The sequence below is a fragment of the Salmo trutta genome, unplaced genomic scaffold (genome assembly GCF_901001165.1).
Source record: "Salmo trutta unplaced genomic scaffold, fSalTru1.1, whole genome shotgun sequence".
Lineage (NCBI taxonomy): Eukaryota > Metazoa > Chordata > Actinopteri > Salmoniformes > Salmonidae > Salmo > Salmo trutta.
The window spans coordinates 3,099,216-3,116,943 of record NW_021822911.1 but is presented as its reverse complement, the minus strand read 5'-3'; the positions used below and the strand labels follow the sequence as shown (position 1 = coordinate 3,116,943).

Below are 17,728 nucleotides of genomic sequence, written 5' to 3'. Positions count from 1 at the left end.
CCTCTGGGTAACCCCGCTGTCTGAAACACTCATCCAGCCATTCCTCTGGGTAACCCCGCTGTCTGAAACACTCATCCAGCCATTCCTCTGGGTAACCCCGCTGTCTGAAACACTCATCCAGCCATTCCTCTGGGTAACCTCGCTGTCTGAAACACTCATCCAGCCATTCCTCTGGGTAACCCCGCTGTCTGAAACACTCATCCAGCCATTCCTCTGGGTAACCCCGCTGTCTGAAACACTCATCCAGACATTCCTCTGGGTAACCCCGCTGTCTGAAACACTCATCCAGACATTCCTCTGGGTAACCCCGCTGTCTGAAACACTCATCCAGCCATTCCTCTGGGTAACCCCGCTGTCTGAAACACTCATCCAGCCATTCCTCTGGGTAACCCCGCTGTCTGAAACACTCATCCAGACATTCCTCTGGGTAACCCCGCTGTCTGAAACACTCATCCAGCGGTTCCTCTGGGTAACCCCGCTGTCTGAAACACTCATCCAGCCATTCCTCTGGGTAACCCCGCTGTCTGAAACACTCATCCAGACATTCCTCTGTGTAACCCCGCTGTCTGAAACACTCATCCAGCCGTTCCTCTGGGTAACCCCGCTGTCTGAAACACTCATCCAGCGGTTCCTCTGGGTAACCCCGCTGTCTGAAACACTCATCCAGCGGTTCCTCTGGGTAACCCCGCTGTCTGAAACACTCATCCAGCCATTCCTCTGGGTAACCCCGCTGTCTGAAACACTCATCCAGCCATTCCTCTGGGTAACCCCGCTGTCTGAAACACTCATCCAGACATTCCTCTGTGTAACCCCGCTGTCTGAAACACTCATCCAGCCGTTCCTCTGGGTAACCCCGCTGTCTGAAACACTCATCCAGCCATTCCTCTGGGTAACCCCGCTGTCTGAAACACTCATCCAGCTATTCCTCTGGGTAACCCCGCTGTCTGAAACACTCAGACAGCCATTCCTCTGGGTAACCCCGCTGTCTGAAACACTCATCCAGCCATTCCTCTGGGTAACCCCGCTGTCTGAAACACTCATCCAGCGGTTCCTCTGGGTAACCCCGCTGTCTGAAACACTCATCCAGCCATTCCTCTGGGTAACCCCGCTGTCTGAAACACTCATCCAGCCGTTCCTCTGGGTAACCCCGCTGTCTGAAACACTCATCCAGCGGTTCCTCTGGGTAACCCCGCTGTCTGAAACACTCATCCAGCCATTCCTCTGGGTAACCCCGCTGTCTGTAACACTCATCCAGCCATTCCTCTGGGTAACCTCGCTGTCTGAAACACTCATCCAGCCATTCCTCTGGGTAACCCCGCTGTCTGAAACACTCATCCAGCCATTCCTCTGGGTAACCCCGCTGTCTGAAACACTCATCCAGCCATTCCTCTGGGTAACCCCGCTGTCTGAAACACTCATCCAGCGGTTCCTCTGGGTAACCCCGCTGTCTGAAACACTCATCCAGCCATTCCTCTGGGTAACCCCGCTGTCTGTAACACTCATCCAGCCATTCCTCTGGGTAACCTCGCTGTCTGAAACACTCATCCAGCCATTCCTCTGGGTAACCCCGCTGTCTGAAACACTCATCCAGCCATTCCTCTGGGTAACCCCGCTGTCTGAAACACTCATCCAGACAGTCGGCTTGTTTGTCAGTACTCTAAATCCTGTGTATGCGACTGTATTGGCTGATGGGAAGGATCTTTTTTAGGGGTGTCGGGTAGAAGCTGTCTCCGCGTAACAGGGTATTCCTGTCCATCGGCTTCCTGTATAGGTCTGTGCGAAAACCACCCCGTCCCTCTTAATCAAAATGTCCAAATAACTCGTTTCATGCACATTAAAGGTGAGGGTGAATTTCAGATGTTCACTGCTTGTATTGATGAAGGAGTGGAATTGATGAAGTTCCTCTGCTGTCCCCTGGAATAGATGGAACACGTCATCAATGAAGACTTTTTCAGAGCCTGATGAGGTGCTAGAATGGATTGTTGGGACTGACAATCACATTCTTCTCTAACAACCCCACGTACAGATTGGCATAATTAGATGCTATTTTGAAACTTCAATGACCATAATGCAGTGCGTGCCTACTTGTCCTGTCTGTGTTTATTTTACACCTGCTATGTAAAAGAGACAGAATAATACACGATGGTCAATGCAATCTGGAATCCTTGGGACATCCCTACCCTAAACCCTAACCTTAACTCTAACCATTTTAAATGTCAACTTCAATGGGCTAGGGACGTCCCAAGGATGTATCTCTACCTGAAAATACATGATTTAAATGATTGATAGTTGGTATTCAGCAGTCATAAAGCCTTATTTACTTTAATGAACTACTAAAATAGTGATTTTGTCAGACAGCATAGACAGCAGCTCTACACTTTATTGAGTGACTGATCCATTCATCCTTCCATCCCTCCTCAGCCTTCCTCTCCTCTGAAGACCCAGTGAGGGTGGAGCTCAGTCAGAGAGCTGTTGAGGGACTGGTTAGGAAGAACACTTCTAAAGCCAGAGAGGTGAGAGGTCACACATGGTTTAGATGGTAAATATTTATGTCCCCTTAGCGGTTCATCACATTAGCAAAAGGGAATATGTTCCATCATCTATGTTTATTTACATTAGTACAAATTGTCCACAGATATTGGTGTAATTTCTCACCCCTTTTGGCTGTATGAAAGTTAATTTCCCCTCAGACACACACATTTGTTCTTTGATATAATGAAGGTAATTTGTGTCAAATGTACTTTTCCCCACTCATTCACCCCATCTCTTTACATTGCTTATGGATATTCGGTGGCCTGACTCAAATTCCGAACACAATGCCCATCCTGGCAGATCTAAACCTAATGCAGCATGAAGTGATCAGAAGTCACATTTAGGTGCCAGGTGTAACTGAGGCCATAGATGCTCCATATCCATTACTTTGAGTGTTTTATATAATATGACTAAATGTGTTTCTTTCTGTGTTGCAGGGACAGTCAGAAATGGAACAGCAAGGCCACAGAACAGAACATGACATAATCAGAGCTGTGGGAGACCACCTCAAGCCCCTGTTAGAGCCGGGGTGGTGTTTACCACTCCACCACACCTTCAGCAGGCTGGAAAAGTGGGATTGATCTGTTTGATCCATGTGTTTGTTTCCGTTTTCAGTAGTTGAATCCTATGACATGGGATTGATACTGTTTTTCATACTAAGATATACCAAGAGTCTATTGATTGGTCGGTCATTGGGTTCATTTGTTTTAAAATATGTTCAAATAAAATCAAGCTTTATTTATACAGCACATGTCAGACATGGACATGGCTTCACAGGAAAAAACAATGAAAAAAAATATAAATATTTAGTACACAACAAACATAAGAGGATAAAAAACAGAAGACTAACAACTGAAAGACTAATGAACATTAAGGAAAATGCCATTGATTAAAATATTAATTGGATGCAATATCCAACCCAGTTAAGACAACAAATATATCCAAGATTTTTGTTGGACAAGTTTTCTCACCACCAACAGAAAACGTCCATATCACATTATAATCAACTACAATGCTTCACCTTCTACAATATAAACATGGTGTCTATTGGATGTCAACAATTAAAAACAAGAAAAAACACATATTTCTAAATAATAATATTCAATTGTATTATTTTTTTCTCATTTTTCTTTCTATCAAATCTATATTCTATATTGTTTATTATCTATATTCTTTCTTTATATACACTAGCTTCTAGAACTCTCGTCTTCCTAAAACTCACTAGCTTCTAGAACTCTCGTCCCCTTGGAACGAGCCCAAACAAAACTCATCTCCAATACGGAAAAACGTGCAGTCAAAATAAATTGTGATCCATGGTTTAAGCACTGGTTAAATGCAGAACACAAATCTTTTTGACTGCCCACCCTTGAGACAATCAGCAACCAAGTTGTCCTTACCACGGACATGTCTGATTTCAAGAGGAAACTCCTGCAATATCCATAGTAACTTTCCACCTCACTGCAGAGCTTCTCTCTCTTTTCAGGGTTCACTAGATAGGCATGTTGTTGGATCGGGGCCTAGTCCCCAATGTCATGCTCTAGTGCATTTGGGTTATCACATCTGAGAATGAACCCTGATATTCTAAAAGCAGGGCAACAAAGTCAATATAATTGTACCAAAAATTGTCAGTCGGTTACATAAATAATTATGATTACTAAATGTTACATGAAATGTACATTTTAATGTCTTTTTAATGACATTTTGCTAGGTGGGATAGCCCCAATGTCAAAACACAGTTTTAACGTGTCTAAATCAATAACCAATATGCAGAAACAGTTTGTGATATATTGAAAACGTAAAAATAAAATGTGCTATGTACACAAACATCTGCCACAATAATCATATTACTTGTATTTTTTAAAACAAGCACCTTATAAATTGCACAAACACCAAAAACGCTGTTGTTTTGATAAGTAGCAATAAATCAGTGATATCAATTAGGGGGAAAATCAGGTTGTGCGTGCTGTTGAAACTAACACAACTAAAAAAACACATGGAAATGGGAGATATCTTTCACCTCACTGGTTAGAGGACAACCTGCAGAAGACAGTCAGCTACATTTTGGAGTGATGCATTTAAATGTAGGGGTCGCTAAACAAAGGAACACAACACTTATTTGTCATAACTCATCGATATCATGTTGAAATCAATTGTGTGACAGAAGGGAGATGAGGTTGCACGTCCTGTTAAAGTAACAGCTCAAAAACCACATGGAATCTGGGAATAATGTGAACATCACTGGTTAGAGGAACCTTTGTAGAAAACAGATTACTACATTTTGAAGTGTTGCATTTTGATTCCAGTGGATCACCAACGCAGTAAGTGTAACACAACTCTTTTTTTGTTAGTCACTTTTTGTTAAATCACATAAATAGTACTCTTTCAATTCAGAGCCTGGATTTTCCCCCTGAGTCTAATATCCATATCATGTTGAAATCAATAGAACAGGGGACAAACGTTTAGGGTTCTACATTGTGACATCATTAAAATACTCCTTCTTCAATGTTAAAACATTCTACATTGTGACATTATATCATTGATATCATGAAACAACTCCTTCATGTATGTATTTTCTGATGTTTGATCAGAGATCTTTAATCAGATGATCTCTGGTCACAGCCTTGAGGTTTCTCTCCTGTGTGTGTTCTCTGGTGTATCTTCATATGGCTAGATGTTATAAATAACTTCCCACATTGAGTACAGCTATAGGGTTTCTCTCCAGTGTGTTTTCTCTGGTGAACAGTCAGATTGCTGACAAAGTAAAACTCTTCTGGTGTGATACCAGGTTGCTTAGCTGAGTAAAACACTTCCCACATTGATCACTGTTGATCACAGATATAAGATTTCTCTCCTGTGTGTGTTCTCTGGTGTGATATCAGGCTGGTTGAATGAGTAAAATTCTTCCCACATTGAGTACAGCTATAAGGTTTCTCTCCTGTGTGTGTTCTCCTGTGAAGAGTCAGAATGCTAGATGTAGTAAAACTCTTCCCACATTCATCACAGCTATATGGTTTCTTTCCTGTGTGTGTTCTCTGGTGTATCTTCAGTTCTCCAGATTGAACAAAACTCTTCCCACATTGAATACAGCTATAAGGTTTCTCTCCTGTGTGTATTCTCTGGTGTATCTTCAGTTCGCAAGATTGAACAAAACTCTTCCCACATTCAGTACAGCTATAAGGTTTCTCTCCTGTGTGTGTTCTCTGGTGTATCTTCAGTTCACAAGATTGAACAAAACTCTTCCCACATTGAGTACAGCTATAAGGTTTCTCTCCTGTGTGTGTTCTCTGGTGAAGAGTCAGATGGCTCGTAGTAGTAAAACTCTTCCCACATTCATCACAGCTATATGGTTTCTCTCCTGTGTGTATTCTTTGGTGTGATATCAGGCTGCCTAGCTGAGTAAAACTCTTCCCACATTGATCGCAGCTATAAGGTCTCTCTCCTGTGTGTGTTCTCTGGTGTAATATCAGGCTGGTTGAATGAGTAAAACTCTTCCCACATTGAGTACAGCTATAAGGTTTCTCTCCTGTGTGTGTTCTCTGGTGAAGAGTCAGATTGCTCGACTTAGTAAATCTCTTCCCACATTCATCACAGCTATATGATTTCTCTCCTGTGTGTATTATCTGGTGTGATATCAGGCTGCTTAGCTGAGTAAAACTCTTCCCACATTCATCACAGCTATTCGGTTTCTCTCCTGTGTGTATTCTCTGGTGTGCTATCAGGCTGCTTAGCCGAGTAAAACTCTTCCCACATCGATCACAGGTATAAGGTTTGTCTCCTGTGTGTGTTTTTTGGTGTACATTAAGACGGCTAGATGTATCAAAACTCTTCCCACATTGAGTACAGCTATAAGGTTTCTCTAGTGTGTGGATTCTCTGATGCATTTTAATGGCTGTTGATGAGGTGAATCTCTTCCCACAGTCAGAGCAGCTGTGAGTTCTCTTCCCTGTGGGTCTCTGCTGGTGTTTCTTGAGGTGTTCTAATGTGGAGAGACTCTTCTCTGCCTTGTCAGCATCATGAGGTTGTTCAGGCTCCCCAGAGGATCCACGATAGTCGTGTCTCTCTCCTGTGTGAATGACAAAGTCAGACAGATTGTTAAAGTCCCACAACAGTGGAAATCCACTGTTTATTTGAGGTAAAGGGTGATGCCCAGAGCATACCCATGAAGTTGTACAACAATTGAAGTCTGTTAAATTTGAAAATGGAGACAGTCAAGATAGCAACAATAGTCAGATTTAGTCTTGTTTTCACATTAGTAGTAACATCTAAGATTGTAGACTAGAAATAAGTTATTCATGTTGTTGAAACCCTAAGCAATGTGCCAGATGACTTCTGGTCTCCAATATAGGACCGTTTCTGTGTTTGCTAAAATTGCGATGCAAGTTGTTGTAGAAACTCCTCCCGCTAATGACTGTGAATGTGCACATCAATTTACTAAATTACTCATCATAAACGTTGACAAAATACATAATTATTTTAAGAATTATAGATACAGAACTCCTTTATGCAATCGCTATGTCAGATTTTAAAATAGCTTTTCGGCGAAAGCACATTTTGCAATATTTTGAGTACATAGCCCAGCTATCACGGCTAGCTAATTTGACACCAGCCAAGTTCGGGGCACACTAAACTCAGAATTAGTATTCGAAAAATTGTATTACCTTTGCTGAGCTTCGTCAGAATGCACACCCAGGACTACTACTTCCACAAGAAATGTTGTTTTTGTTCCAAATAATCCATAGTTATGTCCAAATACCTCTGTTTTTTTGTGCGTTCAGGTCACTATCCAAAGGGTAACGCGCGAGCGCATATCGAGAAGAGAAAATTCAAAATGTTCCATTACCGTACTTAGAAGCATGTCAAACGCTGTTAAAAATCAATTTTTATGGTATTTTTCTCGTAAAATAGCGATAATATTCCAACCGAACAATAGTGTATTCATTCAAAGAGGAAAAGAAAAAACAGCGTAGTCTCGTGAATGCGCATATCCAATCTCTTCGTCACAGGGCAGACCACTGACAAACTGAGCTACTATACTCTGCCCAGAGACAGGAGATGCCTCAATCCGCTTCTGAAGGCTTTAGAGAGCCAATGGAAGCCTTAGAAAGTGCTACATAACCGCATAGATACTGTAGTTTCGATAGAGAACCAAAAGAAGAACTACAAATTCTCAGACAGGCCACTTCCTGCTTGGATACCTCTCAGGTTTTTGCCTGCCATATGAGTTCTGTTATACTCACAGACACCATTCAAACAGTTTTAGAAACTTCAGAGTGTTTTCTATCCAAATATACTAATAATATGCATATTCTCGTTTCTGGGCAAGAGTAGTAACCAATTTAAATCGGAATAGTTTTTTCATCCGGCCGTGAAAATACTGCCCCCTATCCCAAAGAAGTTTTAAGACAGTCAACTTAGCAACAATCATATTTTGTCTTGTTTTTGCATTAGTAGTAACTAGAAATAAGTTATTAAAGTTGTTGAAATCCTAAGCAGTGTGCCAGACAACTATTGGTCTCCAATATAGGCCCTTTTCTGTGTTCTGGTTGCAGAAAATCCTCCCTGCTAATGAGGAAACCACTAGTTATGGATGTAGTATATCTGGTAATGAGGAAACCGCTAGTTATGGATGTAGTATATCTGGTAATGAGGAAACCACTAGTTATGGATGTAGTATGTCTGGTAATGAGGAAACCACTAGTTATGGATGTAGTATATCTGGTAATGAGGAAACCACTAGTTATGGATGTAGTATATCTGGTAATGAGGAAACCACTAGTTATGGATGTAGTATATCTGGTAATGAGGAAACCACTAGTTATGGATGTAGTATATCTGGTAATGAGGAAACCACTAGTTATGGATGTAGTATGTCTGGTAATGAGGAAACCGCTAGTTATGGATGTAGTATATCTGGTAATGAGGAAACCACTAGTTATGTATGTAGTGTATCTGGTAATGAGGAAACCACTAGTTATGGATGTAGTATATCTGGTAATGAGGAAACCACTAGTTATGGATGTAGTATATCTGGTAATGAGGAAACCACTAGTTATGGATGTAGTATATCTGCTAATGAGGAAACCACTAGTTATGGATGTAGTTTTTTCTCTCTGCCAGGAGAAAAAATGGTGAGCGACGATTTTAGTTTTTCACAAGGCATTCTGAATATTACAGCACTATCAGGAGTGCTACTCAAGGAAACTCACATTAAGCTCTGTGTCTATTCACTAATTCACCACCGTGGGGGAAAACTCAGGGGAGTTCTCATAGGCTGACAGCAAATATAGCCTCCATTTACAGGTTGTTTATGAGTGCATTTCACATTACTTTAAGATTATAATTGTAACGCTCGTTTGAATCTCCTGCTTAATATGTTTGTGTTATTGTCGCAAATCAACTGCTTTATACATAAACACTTAAACCTGTAAAATGCTCTTTGGCTAGCTTTGCCATCAGCCTGACAGAGGGTTTTACACTAAGTATTTGCCCATAACATCACCTAACAATAACATAGACCTACTGTAGGACCCATAACTTCACCTAACAACAACATAGACCTAGGACTATATATTTAATATTTCAGGTGAAACATGGAAACTAAAATGTCTTTGTCATGACATTTCATAACCTGATCACCAGATAATTTTGTGAATAATCCCACTAGGCTACTCTGTAATGTGTTGTCATTCTAAATGTCCTGAATAAAGGAAAATAGCTCTGTGTGTTGAACAATAGCCTATCCATCAAGGAACAATTCTCTACACGTTATGAGCAAAGTATCTCTGTGTCCAGACAGACTAACGAGAACCTACTGTAAATCAAGCAGACAATAACACATTATAAACATCAATTTGTTAGGGATGTTGGATCCAACGTGGAGCACGGCATAACTGTCTTTACCAGAGTAATGAATGAAGAAGCACTTTGGTTGTTGTTGCATGTCATGATGTTTGTCATGTGACTGTCATTCAGAAAATGATTTCCTGGATCAGCAAACGATAGTTGAACATGTGACTGTAACTAAACAGCTACAGTATTAAGAATTATGTGTAATTATTGAAGAACCACATTAATGACAGTATCCATTTGGGTGTCAATAAAGTTAAGATGACTCTCGGTTTGAACCACTGGATTTAGCAAACTCTGAAATGATTTAGGATTTCTGTTCCCATGAAAACTGTTTTCCCACCGTAACATAAGGAGACACTAAATGTTACGTAGTTAGAGAGCATTTCAGAGATCTGAATACAAAAAAACTGTCCTAACAGGACAATAACCTAAACCACAAGGCCAAATCTACACTGGAGGAGCTTACCAAGATGACATTGAATGTTCCTGAGTGGCCTAGTTACAGTTTGGACTTAAATCGTCTTGAAAGTCAATGGCAAGACTTGAAAATGGCTTTCTAGCAATGATCAACAACCAACTTGACAGAACAGGAAGGATTTTAAAAAGAATAATGAATATTCACATGAAGATCAGCATCCTATTGGATGACATCACGACTTCCCATCAAGCCAACTCCTTGGAGGCCTTACTATGACATCACTCACTCCTTCTAGTTTGCAGTTGTTTAAAAAAAAAAACTATTTTGCACAAAACATTTATTTGTTTCCCTTTAGTGTGTTTATAATTTATATACCAGAAAATGGCTTGTGTCCCTGTTTTATTTACATTTTTAGTCATTTAGCAGACGCTCTTATCCAGAGCGACTTACAGTAGTGAATGCATACATTTCATACATGGCCCCCCGTGGGAATCGAACCCACAACCCTGGCGTTGCAAACACCATGCGTTGCAAACACCATGCTCTACCAACTGAGCTACAGGGAAGACTGTTATAAGATAGTACTCACTGTATTTACTGGTGTTAATCAGATCAATGTCCCTGTTTTATAAGATAGTACTCACTGTATTTACTGGTGTTAATCAGATCAATGTCCCTGTTTTATTAGATAGTACTCACTGTATTTACTGGTGTTAATCAGTTCTCCAGTCTTCTCTTCTTCGTCCTCCTCTAATGTGACAGTAATCTCCCCCTCTTCAGCCTTAATTCCAAAAACGTCTTCATCTTCTTTCACTTCATCCTCCACTCCAAAAACTGCATCTTCATCCTCCTCTTTCACTCTGAAGGCGGTAATCTCTCCTTCCTTCTTCACTCCAAAAACAGCATCATCCTCTTCTTCCTCGTCTTTCACTGTAACGTCTTTCTCTTCTTCTTTCACTGTAACAGCCTCACCCTTTACTTCTTGTTTTACTGTAACATCCTCCTCTTCCACGACAATGTTCAGCCCCAGAGCTTCTTTCTCCGTCCAACAGACCTCTTCTTTAGCAGGAGGAGAGTAGTTTAGTGAGCGCATGGTCGGGGATGTTAGCTAGCTAGGCTAATGCTAACTTAACCAGCCAGATAGTTGACTTACAACGTAAATATGAAATTAAATGGGGTAGCTAGTTGTTTCCACATAAGTATGTTTAAAGCAAAGTGGCAAATAAACCACGAAATTGTCTAAAGAGCTTGAATGTTCAGACTTTGTCGGCTAGCGAGCTACCGAGGTGGCTGCAGTTGTTGAAGAAGCGTTCCGTCCACTAGATTATACGTCACACTAGAAACATCGCCTGAAAGACACATATCGCCACCTGCTGTCTGGGGGGAGGAAACGCAGTTGAGGAGGGAAAACTATTTTTCTTCTTCATTGAATTATAATATTATAAAGCAGTTTAGGGAAACGTTGTTTTTCTCTACATTAAATATGAATATTATATCAACACGTATAAAGAGCAACAAGTGTTGTTTGATTAGTTCAGTTTTTTATGAGAATTTAAAACAAACTCTACATCTACTCCACATCTGTATTTCTGATTCGGTCAAATAACTAGATATCAAAATAAGCACCTAGTTAGATACCCTTGATAAAGATGAGCAAAAATTACTGTATGAAATAAATAAATAAACTTTACCCACTACCAGGATATTTTAGCCCAAAACCTGGTTACCTCTCTGCTAGGAGGCTGAAACTTGGCCATAAGTGGATCTTCCAGCAAGACACATCAACATCCACAAAGAAATGGTTAATTGGGTACAAAATCAAAATTTTCAATGGCCATCTCAGTCTTCGGACTTGAACTCCATTGAAAACCTGTGGTTTGAATTGAACAGGGCAGTACACAAGCGCAGACAAAAGAAATTGAGGACCTGTAGAGATTCTGTTTGGAGGAATGGTCTAAGATCCCACGCAATGTGTTCTCTAATCTCATGAAACATTTCAGTGTCATTATCCTCCAAAGGGGAGGGTGCTGGAGTATTGAAAACATGGGTGGCAATAATTCAGACCCCTACCTTTTGAGAATTACATGTTACACTAAATATCTTTCTCTGAGCAATTGTATTAGTATAAAATAATATAGGACTAGGTATAGGACTAGGTCTATACTGCTCCTACATGGTGTAACAATACATCATTTAGATGTATATAATGAACAGACTAGGTCTATACTGCTCCTACATGGTGTAACAATACATCATGTAGATGTATATAATGAACAGACTAGGTCTATACTGCTCCTACATGGTGTAACAATACATCATGTAGATGTATATAATGAACAGACTAGGTCTATACTGCTCCTACATGGTGTAACAATACATCATGTAGATGTATATAATGATCAGACTAGGTTCTATCCTATTCTACTGTATCTTAGTCTATGTATTACTCATCTCATATGTATATACTGTATTCTATCCTATTCTACTGTATCTGTCTATGTATTACTCATCTCATATGTATATACTGTATTCTATACTATTCTACTGTATCTTAGTCTATGTATTACTCATCTCATATGTATATACTGTATTCTATCCTATTCTACTGTATCTGTCTATGTATTACTCATCTCATATGTATATACTGTATTCTATCCTATTCTACTGTATCTGTCTATGTATTACTCATCTCATATGTATATACTGTATTCTATTCTATTCTACTGTATCTGTCTATGTATTACTCATCTCATATGTATATACTGTATTCTATACTATTCTACTGTATTATAGTCTATGCCACTCTGACATTGCTCATCCAAATATTTATATATTCTTAATTCCATTCCTTTACTTTAGATGTGTGTATTTGTTGTGAAGTTGTTACATATTATTGCACTGTTGTCGTTGAGTGGTCCAGCCAGAGCCCGGACTTGAACCCGATCAAACATCTCTGGAGAGACCTGAAAATAGTTGTGCAGCGATGCTCCCCATCCAACCTGACAGAGCTTGAGAGGATCTGCAGAGAAGAATGGAAGAAACTACCCAAATACAGGTGTGCCAAGCTTCTAGTGTCATACCCAAGAAGACTCAAGGCTGTAATCACTGCCAAAGGTGTTTCAGCAAAGTACTAAGTTAAGGGTCTGAACACTTATGTAAATGTAGGATTGGGCCGTTGTCATCACACTTCCATGATTAGTAAGAATTAGGGTAGATTTATAGGACTATTGTTTTTTATGATTCATACATACTTTCCTAACCCTAAAATGTACCTAAATAATCTACAAGATCAGAGTATTTTTAAATCTACCAGTTGGTGCTGAAACAGAGACGAATTATGACTTTCTTGAATTGATCCCTAGATTCTGACTCCGTGTATTCTATTGAGTCCGTCAACAAAATTAGAATTAAAAGGTATTTAAAGGTACAACATTCTAATTAAAGGTATTACCGTATTTAAAAGAATGGCTTAAGATGAAATGTACTATAAACCCTATTGAATGAAAACTCCATGACAAAATCTGTTGGCCAACAATTGTGAGGGTTTTCAGCAAGGTATCAACACATGCAGAGTGTGCGTAAGCAAGGCATACATTCCTAAATGGGGATCGGCCCCAGTCTCCTGGTAAAGCACCAGAACCCTCCTCCTACAGCATTTATGTTCATTTTGAGAAGGTAGCACTACAGTCTCCGGGTAAAAAAACTACTTTTGGGTAAAAAAGACACGACACCTGTCTATGAATTTGAGAGGTTACATTGATGCTCCAGATACTCAACTAGTCTAAAGCAGACCAGTTTTATTGCTTCTTTAATCAGGACAACAGTTTTCAGCTGTGCTAACATAATTGCAAAAGGGTTTTCTAATGATCAATTAGCCTTTTAAAATGATAAACTTGGATTAACTAACACAACGTGCCATTGGAACACAGGAGTGATGGACACTGATAATGGGCCTCTGTACGCCTATGCAGATATTCCATTAATAATCAGCTGTTTCCAGCTATAATAGTCCTTTACAACATTAACAATGTCTACACTGTATTTCTGATCAATTTTATGTTATTTTAATGGACAAAAAATTGCTTTCTTTTAAAAAAAAGGTTATTTCTAAGTGATCCCAAACTGTTGAACGGTAGTGTACATCTACATCCTCCCATGTCGCTGAACCACTGATCAATAACTCCCTATTACAGGAAAAACACTATTTCCATTGGTTGTTAGTACTGTACTGACCTCTCGTTCTCTGTCTCTCTCGTACTCTGCCTTGTGTATTTATCTTCAAAATATTCTTATAGTCCCAACATAGAACCAAATAGACATCCCAAAAATAATATGGCATTTACTTTATTTCACATTTATTTAATCAGATATGTCAATTGAGAACCAATACGCATTTACAATGACAATCTGAATGAAGAAATACTAATATCAATCTATTTAATAATTAACATGTTTGAAATATCCAAATTATATAGTGAACAACATGTAGGGGTTTACACTTGCATTCAATCAATCTTAAGTTCATAATCAAAACATTTTTTTTTACTCTTTTAATCCGATTTTCGACATGATCATGTCTTGAGCTGGAAAAAACATGTAGACCTATTTTTCAGTATGATTTCATTCATACAATATTATTTAATGTAGAATGAACAAAAACACAATTTCTTAATCAAAAACATAAGTCAGAACACAGCCTCTCTATTCTCTCATGTGATTTCAGGTCCTCTGACTGGGAAAATGTCTTTTCACAATAAGAACATTGGTATGTCTTCTCCTCCTGTGTATTAGTATGTTGGAAAGGCTTTTCTCCTGTGTGTGTTCTCTCATGCTTTTTCAAGCTCCCTAACCGGGTAAAACTCTTTTCACATCGGGAACATTTGTAAGGCTTTTCTCCTGAGTGTATTCTCTCATGCGCTTTCAGGCTCCCTTGATGGGTAAAACTCTTTTCACAATTGGAACAGTGGTAAGGCTTTTCTCCTGTGTGTATTCTCTCATGCTCCTTCAGGCTCGCATACCACCTAAAATTCCTTCCACAGTGGGAACAGTGATAAGGCTTCTCTCCAGTGTGTCCCCTCTCATGTGTTTTCAGGCTCCCTAACTGAGTAAAACTCTTTACACAGTGGGAACAGTGGTGAGGCTTCTCTCCAGAGTGTATTCTCATATGTATTTTCAGGTTCCCTGACCCAGTAAATATCTTTCCACACTGAGAGCAGTGGTAGGTCTTCCTATCTTCTGTGTGTATTTCTTCATGTTTTTTCAGGTACCGTAACTGGGTAAACCTCTTTCCACACTGGGAACATTGGAAACACTTTTCTCTTGTGTGTGTCCTCGCATGCTCTTTTAGGTTCCCTAACTTGGTAAAACTCTTTCCACAGTGGGAGCAATCGTAAGGGTTTTCTCCTGTGTGCGTTCTCTCATGTACTTTCAGGTTCCTTAACAACTTAAAACTCTTTCCACACTGGGAACAGTGGTGTTGTCTCGCTGGTTTGGGCGTCTCTGGGTCTGGTTCCCCTGAAGGAGTCTCCCCGCTGTCAGAGTGAGAGTCTGGTCCCTCTCCTACCAAAGACAAACAGAGTATTTAGTTAAATACTAAACAGAGAACTGAATTAAACCTCCATAAAATAAAACTGTCTTCCTGTGAGGCTAGATTCCTCAAAAACCTGAAGTCAGTTTTCAGAACATTCCATAGTTTAATAAAAACTTGGTGGCTGCCCTAATAATAATAATAATAATGTAGAACATAAAATCTAATCTTTCTCTCATGTTTATAGGCTGAGAAGAGCTCTATAATAGGGAAAGGGAAAGGGGGATGCCTAGTCAACTGAATGGATTCAACTGAAATGTGTGTCCCGTATTTAACCCAACCCCTCTGAATCAGAGAGGTGTGGGGGGCTGCCTTAATAGACATCCACGTCATCGGCAGCCAGGGAACAGTGGGTTAACTGACTTGCTCAGGGGCAGAATGACAGCGTTTTTACCTTTTCAGCTCGGGGATTTGATCAAGCAACCTTTCGGTTACTGGCCCAACGCTCCTACCTGCCAGTCTACATAATGTCGTATTTTAGGCTGAGCAGAGCTCTATAATAATAGATAATGTCATGTTTATAGGCTGATCAGAGCTGTATAATAATAGATAATGTCATGTGTATAGGCTGAGCACAGCTCTATAATAATAGATAATGTCATGTTTATAGGCTGATCAGAGCTCTATAATAATAGATAATGCCATGTTTATAGGCTGATCAGAGCTCTATAATAATAGATAATGTCATGTTTATAGGCTGAGCAGAGCTCTATAATAATAGATCATGTTTATAGGCTGAGCAGAGCTCTATAATAATAGATCATGTTTATAGGCTGAACAGAGCTCTACAATAATAGATAATGCCATGTTTATTGGCTGAGCAGAGCTCTATAATAATAGATAATGTCATGTTTATAGGCTGAGCAGAACTCTATAATAATAGATAATGTCATGTTTATAGGCTGAGCAGAGCTCTATAATAATAGATAATGTCATGTTTATAGGCTGAGCAGAGCTCTATAATAATAGATAATGTCATGTTTATAGGCTGAGCAGAGCTCTATAATAATAGATAATGTCATGTTTATAGGCTGAGCAGAACTCTATAATAACAGATAATGTCATGTTTACAGGCTGAGCAGAGCTCTATAATAATAGATAATGTCATGTTTATAGGCTGAGCAGAGCTCTATAATAATAGAGAATGTCATGTTTATAGGCTGAGCAGAGCTCTATAATAATAGATAATGTCATGTTTATAGGCTGAGCAGAGCTCTATAATAATATATATTACTAATGTTAAAGGCTGCATTTGATCCATTGTTATTAACGTTTTGTTGGTGGCCCACTTCATCTCTAAAGTAATAATTACCATCTTTTCTAAATGATAATTCTTTAGTTTAGCCTTTCCTTGAAATGGCTATTTTGCCCATGTTTTTTGTCGACTAACAAACGTTTGCTAATATGTTCAGTCTCCCCAAAACCACTGTCCTTTTGCTAATATGTTCAGTCTCCCCAAAACGCTTGTCCTTTTGCTAATATGTTCAGTCTCCCCAAAACGCTTGTCCTTTTGCTAATATGTTCAGTCTCCCCAAAACGCTTGTCCTTTTGCTAATATGTTCAGTCTCCCCAAAACCACTGTCCATTTCATGTCAATAATGCTTCTTATTTTATGTATTTCTCCAACATTATTTAGAAATCTGCGTTTTGCGAGTATGCAAGGCCTACAATAGACACACGTCAAAAGTTTCATTTATAACTTGTTTGCCATTCTGTGAGACAATTAAGTTGTGATTTTGTGGTGGTGGGGGGGTACTCTGATGGTATACACATGTTACAGTTAAGCAATAAGGCCAGAGGAAGTGTGGTATATGGCCAATATAGCATGGTTAAAGACTGTCCTTACGCACAACAGAGTGCCTGGATACAGAACTTAGCCGTGGTATATTGGCCATCTATCACTGAGGTGTCTTATTGCTATTATAAACATGTTACCAACATAATTAGAACAGTAAAAATACATGTCATACCCGTGGTATACGGCCTGATATACCACGGCTGTCAGCCAATCAGCATTCAGGGCTTTAATCACCCATTTTAAAATGTAGCTTTAACATTATATTATAACATAAATTCCTTTAGTACCGAACAACATTTTCAAGTATAGAATTTCAGTAGCATGCTGCTTTAAAACAACACATTCGTTCAAAACAGTTGGACAGTTAGAGCCCGTTTTTTAAGACAGTACTTACTGATGGTAATCAGATCTGACTCCTCTGTCAATATGACCGTTATCTCTCCTTCTTTCTCCTTCTTCACTCCATAAAGTGCATCCTCCTCCTCTTTCACTCTGAACGCGTCATCCTCTTCTTTCACTGAAACGTCTTTCTCTTCTTCTTTCA

The 17,728-nt window shown here is 39.5% G+C and overlaps 2 protein-coding genes across 2 annotated transcripts in view; one reads left to right on the top strand and one right to left on the bottom strand.

The window, feature by feature from the left end:
* Positions 1 to 17,728, top strand: part of LOC115186769 (tripartite motif-containing protein 16-like) — a 452,306-nt gene that overhangs the window by 324,480 nt on the left and 110,098 nt on the right. The window lies entirely within an intron of this gene.
* Positions 5,096 to 17,658, bottom strand: LOC115186770 (zinc finger protein 271-like). The gene is made up of 4 exons (XM_029746274.1): positions 17,579 to 17,658; positions 14,605 to 15,358; positions 5,407 to 6,468; positions 5,096 to 5,274 (listed from the first exon to the last, which is right to left on the bottom strand). Exons 2-4 carry the CDS (start codon positions 14,961 to 14,963, stop codon positions 5,127 to 5,129), a joined length of 1,569 nt encoding a protein of 522 aa, XP_029602134.1. The 5' UTR covers positions 14,964 to 15,358; positions 17,579 to 17,658; the 3' UTR covers positions 5,096 to 5,126.

Excerpts from the sequence above, each read along its gene's own strand:
- LOC115186770 (XM_029746274.1), bottom strand. The coding sequence starts at position 14,963 with ATGAGAATACACTCTGGAGAGAAGCCTCACCACTGTTCCCACTGTGTA. Across the intron at positions 6,469-14,604 it reads AGAACACACACAGGAGAAAA|AACTCACAGCTGCTCTGACT; the intron begins GCCTTTCCAACA and ends CACAGGGAAGAG. Across the intron at positions 5,275-5,406 it reads ACTCATTCAACCAGCCTGAT|TGTTCACCAGAGAAAACACA; the intron begins ATCACACCAGAG and ends CAGCAATCTGAC.